This window comes from Ascaphus truei, unplaced genomic scaffold, assembly GCF_040206685.1.
Source record: "Ascaphus truei isolate aAscTru1 unplaced genomic scaffold, aAscTru1.hap1 HAP1_SCAFFOLD_3228, whole genome shotgun sequence".
Classification (NCBI taxonomy): domain Eukaryota; kingdom Metazoa; phylum Chordata; class Amphibia; order Anura; family Ascaphidae; genus Ascaphus; species Ascaphus truei.
This window is the reverse complement of record NW_027456211.1, coordinates 14,010-23,616: the sequence shown is the minus strand read 5'-3', so window position 1 is coordinate 23,616 and position 9,607 is coordinate 14,010. Positions and strand designations below refer to the sequence as shown.

Here is a 9,607-nt window from a genome sequence, read left to right as displayed (position 1 = left end):
TATCGCCCGGCAGATACGTGCTGATATCTAAAGTAGACATTGTGTAAACATTAACAATCGACTTTATAAAAAAAAAAACCTCTCAGCAATATAGTCTATTTTCCTGCCACCCTAGAATATACATTATAGACAGAAAGTTGGGATGTGTATTTACCTGACTTACATCGCCCTCTGCTGGCGGCTCCTTTGATAACCTCGGGGCACAATTCGGAATCCTAAAAGAATCAGAACCAAGCATAAGAAAAATACCGAAACAATCACCAAAATACTGCAGTGAAGAAAAGAGTTTTATACAAAAGACAATTTCGCCAACTCGAACTTGGAACCGATTTAGAAAAAGAAACATTTTAAAAATTAGGTTTTTAATATAGTTTTGGTGTTTAAATCCAGTATAGGATAACATAATTGTTACTGCGTTTTGGGTTTTGAAGAGGTAATTTCCAATACATTTCTTGTATCTGCTCAGACACCAGTAGTTTGTATATGTGATTAGGGGATAATTCACTAATCACATAACATTAAACACTTGTATCGCTGAGCTCAGAAAAAAATAAATAACAAAATAACCTTATAAATTATATATTATATATTATTTCCTTTGTGCCCTTTTATTGTTCTAGCTAAACCTATATAAACCATTGAGGACATTACAGTCCTTTAATGTATATACCCCAAGAAGAGAAGCTACATCACGAGTTAAAAGTAATTACCAGACAGGAATGAATGTGATTTGTGTATAAAAATAATAATAATAATAATAATAATAATAAAATATATATATACATACATACATACATACATACATACATACATACATACATACAAACATATATATATAATATATATATAACCTCTTTATTTAAAGATTTGTTAGGTGAAATTCAGGCTTTATGGAAATAGAGAGTTATTTGAGAAGTGTGTGATGAGCCGGATTATGTGTTGGGTTCTGCTCACTTTCTCTGCACCTCGCCCTATTATATCTCTCATAGACGCTACCTGTATACAGGTAGCTTTACACAGTGCGATCCTCTTTTATCTCTCAGTTCTTACAAAGAGTTTCTCACTTCCTTGCATCCAATTTCAAAAAGGCCACAGATATATCTCTCCCTCAAAGACAGCCAGGAATGAGATAACAATGCAGGGTGTTAAATTATAGTGTACGAATGTCCAATTGCATTGACCTGCCTTGTGTAGAAGACACAAAACAGGTCCCATATAATTTAATGCCTGTGGAAGCCTGGCATTTATTTTGGGAGAAAGTCGCATAGACACAATGTAGCACATTACACTATTGTTATTTCTCACTGAGGTATTTTGGGCGAAGGATTTGCATTTAATAAGATACTGGTCACATTAATTGAACAGGTTCCGCATTTTGTTCATGGGTTTTAAACAGCTATTAACTTACTGGTTTAAGGGGTGAGTGCAGCTCCTTCCAGGGTGTGTTCTCCAAAGTTGTTTCACGGGAATAAAAAAAGTCTTGAAAAGAGAGTCACGGAAATAAATCAGTGAGACTGTTACAAGTTCAATGCATCTTCCCACAAACCCAGACACTTACTGGCGACAGTGTACAGTATGTGACCGTTCAGCAATATGCAACAACACTAATATATTACTACATAATAATATACAATATGAAAATAATGTTAACTGCAACTTTACTACATGTGAGGGGTGTGTATATTGATTGAATAACAGTGAACTGTACCCACATAAACTTACTAAGTAAGAGCCAAGGTGAGATTCTCACCATAACACATTTCATTTGCACCCCAAAGTGCCCCAAATAAAACCCAAGTCTGCCCCCATCTTACCTGCAGCGAAGCTTGTAGCAGTTTTCCTGCTGGAAGGTCCCATCTGTTTGAAGGATGCGGTGTTATTGAGGGAAGGTTCCTGCTTGAGGTATGTTTAGGGGCTCCGCCCTCTAGGGCAAGTCTGACAAAGTCAGCCCCAGCCAGCCCTGAAACCTCTCATTGTCCTTCACCTTCACCTTTCCTTAACCCACTTCCACAAGCAGATACCCAGGCACCCTGCGTGCCCCCTGTGTGCCCCCTGTGTGCTCCCTGCCTACACCATGCGTGCAGCAGCAAGGGGTGGGGTCAGACAGTGCGGGACAGGCCCATCACTGGGGCGCTTTTATTGTTGATCAGGACTTTGGGAAAAAAACATCTTATTGTTAATATTTGTTCAATGGCATTTAATATAATCATGGTTAGTATTTGATCACTCTCAATGAGGGGCCCGACGTATGGGGTATTTAGTGTCACTTGTGTATATATACAAATCCACTTCCAGAAGATACTGTAGATAGTATGTCAGTGCGAGTTTAAACCCATAAAGGTAATAACTACAAATAAGGAGATAAAGGGGATTTTAAAATGAATGTCCCAGGCATCCAAATTCTCTTATTATAAGCTGATTAAAGGCGATTCAGCAAGATATCTGAAACCTCATATCAATTCTTCACGTTTCCGAGCTCAGGTGTAGGGTTTGTTAATTATTAACCAATTAGAAGTGCAGCAAACCTATTTTACTCACTAAACCCTGTTGGGTCAGAAAGTGCTGGTCACAGTAATAGTTTGGCGGGTCCCAAGGTGGCCGGAAACTCAGAGATAGGGAACAATCTGTGTGAGGAACACGTTTTAGTTTGTAACATAACAAGAGACTTGAGGAATCCTGCCCAATATGTATGGGGGTATGTATGGGGGTGCAATTAGATCAAATTAAACATAAGGTTGGTGGGTACAGCTCCCGGCATATCCCAGTCACAGACACACAATTGTGTTGAAAGGTAATATATATGCTATACAGTATATTTAAGATGTAACCACTTTGGGAGAGGATATACTAAATATATATCATATCATTATTAGAGCGATACGAATGGTACATTACGGCATCATGTATACATATGTGGATAAATTATACAGTATATATATATATACATATATATATATATATATATATATATATATATATATATATACTGTAGTAAGTACTATAAGTACTGTTCTGTTTACATACATTATCCATAAGCAAAAAAATAGCAATATATATTGCATATCATACACTTGCAATTTTTTTTTTCAGTAAGCTTGTACTGCTTATGTATATACACCTAGCAGTACTTGTAGTACACACACACACACACACACACACACACACACACACACACACACACACACACACACACACACTGAATAATTTATACATACATGTAGACATATATACATAATGCAGTAATATAACATTATATACCATTATATATTATATATGTTACTTTGCAAATAGTGTATTTAAGGCAATGATATATAGAACTCACTGCTTCGCATTGTATAGCATTGAGAATCCCGACCCCGCTTTTTTTCTCTCCACTATTTTCAATAAGAATACTTATTTTCCTATCACACTAAACATTGAGACAGAGCTCAGTTCTGACCATTGAAACCCCATCATGCAGTCTGATATGCTGTATAGCCCTAAATACACCTAGATTCCGTGTGCCAGTGGTATTTCATTGTTGTTTTTTTTGCCACCCGAGCACAATGAGCGGACTTTGCAAGATACAAGCGTTAAATAATTAATTATTCTCCTAAAATGTGGGAATTTAAATTTTACTTCTGTAAGGACAGCAAATGACAACTGCTTATAATATCCCCAGTTATGGTTATTTTGCTAGATAAACTGATTTATATATATATATATATGTGTGTGTGTGTGTGTGTGTGTGTGTGTGTGTGTGTGTGTGTATATATATATATATATATATATATATATATATAGCAACTGTAACTGTACACACACACACAAACACACACGCGCATATATATATATATATATATATATATATATATATATATATATATATATATATATATATATATATATTACACACACGCACATACATATATATATATATATATATATATATATATATATATATATATAAACACACACACACACACATACGTGCCTTCTTATCTTTGCTTATTAGTGAGACATAATCTCCCTTATTCCAAAATGAGAAATGTAATGTATTGCATTTCCGAAGAAAGGCATGAATTGGTGTCTTCTGCTAATCCCCTGATCTCATAGATATACTCGGCTTATCCTTTAATGCAGATCCTGGGAGGTTTTCCAACTTTTTTCACCCTTGCAGTGCTGAAAGGGAAGAGCCGCAATGCTGTGCAGGCCTCCAGCGCTGAGGAAGTTAAACTATATCCGTACCCCCTTACTCACCGCCACTATTTGTATCTTCTTTTATAACATTAAATCGTATCTGTGGAATTGGCTGATTGGATAAACTCGAGGTTTCACGTTGGAAACTGAAAGAGTTTCATTCAGATAATATCTCCATCACAATGCTTATTTTTCATTAGGCCCCATTGTGAGAAAGAGCTAACTTACTGCATCATTGCAGAACAAATGTAATACCATACAACTGCGACAAATGAGTCACTTGCAAACTAGGATCTAGGAATTCCCTGCGGGGCCCAATTAGTTGAAAAGGCTTTTTTTTAAGGTTTCATGATGATTTTAAAGAGGTGGGGTTTTTTTTGTAATAAAACTAAATCGATCTTAAATGTGTTATAAAATATATATACACACACACACACACACACACACACACACACACACACACACACACACACACACACACACACACACACACACACACACACACACACACACACACACACACACACATATATATATAGTATTGCTTTATTTTAGATAAATACATCTTTTATGTGTATATGTCTCTCTCTCTGTAAGTGTGTGTGTGTGTGTGTATATATATATATATATATATATATATATATATATATATCTATATCTATATCTATATCTATATCTATATATATACATATACATATATATATATATATATATATATATATATATATATATATATATATATATATATATATATATACACACACACACACACACACACATATATATATGTGGTATTAAAGTGAACATATGCAGGATCAAATATTAGTATGAAAATATAGTAAAATACCTCGACCCTTTGGGGTAATATATATATATATATATATATATATATATATATATATATATTACCCCAAAGGGTCGAGGTATTTTACTATATTTTCATACTAATATTTGATCCTGCATATGTTCACTTTAATACCTGTAAGCATGTGTTAAATAAAAAAGGTAATATTATAATATTTTGTAAATACTAAAACTGCTTAACTAGAATCGAGATGTTGTATTAATTAATAAAGCCAGTTCCTGATACAAAATGTAAACATTCTATTTGCCGTTTTAACAACTGTAATGTAACGCTTTCTTTACATAAGAATGAACTACAAGAGAAAACGTGTATTTTGTTTCTATGATCAGAAAATATCCTTTTTAATTGAACTACCCGGTAAAGACAAAGTATTGTAAAGAAAACATAGGTTTTAATTTGTCATGCAGAACAATGTCAATATATTTTTGTAATGGGTTTTCTTGGAAACAGACCTTGATTTACTCTGAATATACTGTAAATCTTTCAGGGAATTACACAAAGAGGAGCATATTTATATATAACTTGAGGGTTTTTAGTCACCTTTTTACCCACCATAACTTATATATATATATATATATATATATATATATATATATATATATATATATATATATATATATATATATATATATATATATATATATATATATATATATATATGTATATATGTGATAAATATATATGTATATATATATATATATATATATTTATATATATATATATATATACACACACACACACACACACACACACACACATACACATCAGACAGCTGGGGGAAGGTAATACCAACGGCCTACCCAAGACTTCACAAGTTGTACTTCAGTATGAATTCAATTTAAGAAAAAAGACAAAACTATGTTATATATGAATTTGGCCTATTTTTTTTATTTCTGTGTCTTCATAGTAAACATTTTTATAAGTGACAAACACGGGCATATGACCACAGTATCACAATCAAGAAATTTTTAAGACAACAATAACAATCACTCAAATTTATGCATTTTTACTCAACACGGGTTATACACATTTTGCAAAGTTTACCTAGAAGTACAATCGGTTTTTAACGTTTCACTACATTAAAAGAAAGGTGACCGACCGGTTAGTGAGCACATACACCAAAATATACACAACACAGATTGAAGGCAGTTATCTGTTGTCCCCTCTGAACTCTTTTGCAATGGACAGTGCTGCAAATTGAAACATTACTTATTTCATTTTTCAAAATGTATTTCTTTTAATTGATCAGTACACGGACTTCATGTTCTACAAACCCAATCTTTGGTCTAAAAAGTAAACAAAACCCAGCTCCTTTTTTTATTTTTTTTTAAGGTAAAACGATAGATAACGAATGGCCGGAATATATTTATTGGGCAGCTGTACTTCTAATAAGAGTTAAATACAAATGAACATTTGCAACTTTTTTGAGTATAGTATTTTAGTATTGTTTTGCTGTTTTTTTAAGGTTAGCTATAACCAGCATGTCCATGAAAACTTATAATACTGCAGACATGGAATTCTGGGCACTATTAGTGATACAATTGTATTGAATAAAACATTGCAAAGCAGTCACTATTTAGAATAAGATATGCATTCTACAATAGATTTGACTCCCAAAGGTCAGAATCTATTCTTTTCCCCACATTGCTTCTTGATTTGACATCACGCCTCATCTGATAATAAACAACTCTAGAGACTGAACAAACGTACAGAAAATATGGGGCGACTTCATAAAAAATACCTGGACTTATCTTTTTTTTTGTTCGCTTGCTGTTCCTTTCAATTCTCATGTACAATGCAAATGTGTGTAAAATGTTCACTTACAGTCTGCTCCCCTGGATGTTAATGTATCAAAGGGTTGGATGAAGAACCCTGACTTGGATGTGTGAAATAATCAGAAAGTCCTCCGGAGAGTCCTGTAAAACTTGGCAAAGATGGTCTAAGGGACTCACAGGGGAGGGTGGAAGGAGCTTGTGGGGAAGTGGAGGATGAGGCTGCTCTGGCCGACATTGAAGTGCTGCTTTGTGAAGTTAATGATGGGTGAGGTACATGGGGGAAAAAGTAGCCTGTTTGTCCAGCTAGAAGGTTCACAGAGCAAGGGTTTAAAGAATAAGTACCGGAACAAGGTACTGACAGCCCACATGGCACAGAGGCAGCAAGAGCAGCTGCTGTGAGGTGATGGGTGGCATACGGTATGTCCCCATTGACAAGTCTGTCTACACTCAAGCCATTGGACGTAGAAAAAGAATGGTTGCTCCCCAATGAGTTTTGAGTCAACACTGAGCTGTAGGGCATGGGGTGGCTTGGGTAGGCTGAAGTTGTCCCATTATAGCTCAAAGCGCTGCTAGCCCGTGGGTGATGCAAGGAGAGGAAAGGTGACATAGGCCAATACAAAGAGCCAGCCCTATCCATGAAAGTCAGTCCGGTGGAGGTGAGTCTTGCCCCTCTTTTGAAAGCCAATTTAGCCCTGGAGGTTGTAGATCTCCTGCGGAGTTTCCCAGTGGTCCCACCAATGAAGACATCATCACTGCTAGGGTCCAACATCCAGTAGTTACCTTTGCCCGGATCATCATAGTGGCGAGGAACCTTGACAAAGCACTTGTTCAGGCTGAGGTTGTGCCTGATGGAGTTCTGCCAGCCTTGTTTATTTTCCCGGTAGTATGGGAAGTTCTTCATGATAAACTCATAGATCCCATTCAGGGTCAGACGCTTTTCTGGACTCTGGCGGATGGCCATCATGATCAGAGCGTTATAGGAGAAGGGAGGCTTCTCATACTTGCCGTTCTTCTTCTCACCTTCCTTGCCACTCTCTCCATCTTTTCCACCACCATCCACCTTCTTTTCCTCAGACTTCTCCTTCTCCTCTCCTGCGGACAGATCGGAAGAGGCTGGGTCCGCCTTGCCAGGTGGCAAGCTCTCGGTTTTCACCTCCAACAGGGTTTTGTCAATTTCTTCCTCCTCCTGCACCGATCTGTGGTGGGACTGGAGATGGTGTGTTTGCTGGGGAAGCTGGTGGTGATGGTGGTGATGGTGAGGTGGAGGGTGGTTGTCACTTTGGACTGCTTCTGGCACCAGGCTGTTGATACTGAAGGAAGACTTGGGGATCATTTTGACTTCTTTCCTCTCCCCCATGTCCAACATATCACAAGGATGGGAGCAGCACACTCACGTGAAGTTGCAGCAACAAGACAAGAAGAAGATGTCTCCAAACCCTTGTAAGTCATGTAGCAAAAAACAACAAGCACATAATATTGGTGTTAATTATAGGGGGTAGAAATATACAGAGATATAAATATAATCAACGGAGAAGCCAGGGGGAGAAAATGAATCAACTACTTCAAGTCCCGTAAAAAAAAAAACACAACAGCCTCCCCTCTCAGCAACTAGAGGAGACAGCTCAGAGCTCCAATTAATTCCAGACCCAGAGACACCAGCCTGGAAAAAAAAAAAAAGAATTTACTTTAACCTTTGGGTCCTGGAACCAATGAGAGAGCTGGGGCCACCAGAGTGTCTCTTATTCCTCCAGCCAATCAGAGTCAAGAGATTACGAAAAGCCCCACCCAAGTATCCCTGCCCCCCTCCTCCCCCCTCCCACACCTCCTTGAGCAGGCGGAGTGATCGAGGATGGAGCCTCATCACCTTCCTTCCCCTCCCCCCCACCCTCTTTCTCCTACCACATATCTGCCAGCGCGTCCATCCCACTGTATTGGATCATCTTAGTTTTTTATACGTCAATATTTTCTCTTATTGATTAAAGTTTGTTTGTACCTTTTCTTTTAGGGAGAAAAATAACCGTGGAGGAAAGAAAGTGGAAGAAGCCAGGAACTACTTTGCGCAGCCAGGCATAGGGCTGAGTATTTGTGGGGCTGTGAGTGGGCTTTATTGATACAATGTAACATTGTACAGGGGGGGGGGGATCATTAGAGATGTTCTTGTTTTATAACGATTATGCCTCTGGTTCGGTGGCTTTCTGTCCCAGGTGAAGCTGATCTGCCATCCCCCCCTCTCTCCTGTTTAAAGGTCTCTATTGCGGTGGTCAGGCCACATTCTTGGGATCTGCAAACTCAAACCATTTTGATACGTGAATTTGAATTGGGGGCATGTTCTTTGTTGTACATCATTCGATATTTGGAAATAGTTCGTGTAGCTATTATTGTTATTATTATTAACTCGTCCCAGATCCCATTCTCTTGATTATACTAACATCTGTAGAATGATTAATATTATAAATTCATGAGTCAGAATTGTCTGCCTCTTGCCTTGATTATTGCAGCATCTATAGAATGATTAATATTATGTATGCATGATACACATTTTACACTCTGCCCTTGATTATTTAAGAATCTATAGGCAGAATATTTTCAGTAATACGTCAGTAATCTCTTATGTTCATTCGTGTTTTACGAATATATCACGATATATAAAAATATATATATTTGTGTGTGTGTGTTTTGTTTGTATTCTCATTCACTTCATCGTCAACAAGGCTTTCTTGAATTCTCTTTTAATTACTAAGTGACAAGAGCAGTGGGCGTTTGCCTTATATTTCCTGTGTATACATTT

The 9,607-nt window shown here is 36.8% G+C and overlaps 1 protein-coding gene across 1 annotated transcript; it reads right to left on the bottom strand.

Moving 5' to 3' along the window:
* Nucleotides 1–5,924: 5,924 nt before the first annotated feature.
* Nucleotides 5,925–8,468, bottom strand: LOC142483356 (forkhead box protein G1). The gene has a single exon (XM_075583441.1). It carries the CDS (start codon nt 8,183–8,185, stop codon nt 6,887–6,889), a length of 1,299 nt encoding a protein of 432 aa, XP_075439556.1. The 5' UTR covers nt 8,186–8,468; the 3' UTR covers nt 5,925–6,886.
* Nucleotides 8,469–9,607: the final 1,139 nt, after the last annotated feature.

Bases quoted from the DNA above. Each gene is read 5' to 3' on its own strand.
- LOC142483356 (XM_075583441.1), bottom strand. From the start codon at position 8,185: ATGTTGGACATGGGGGAGAGGAAAGAAGTCAAAATGATCCCCAAGTCT.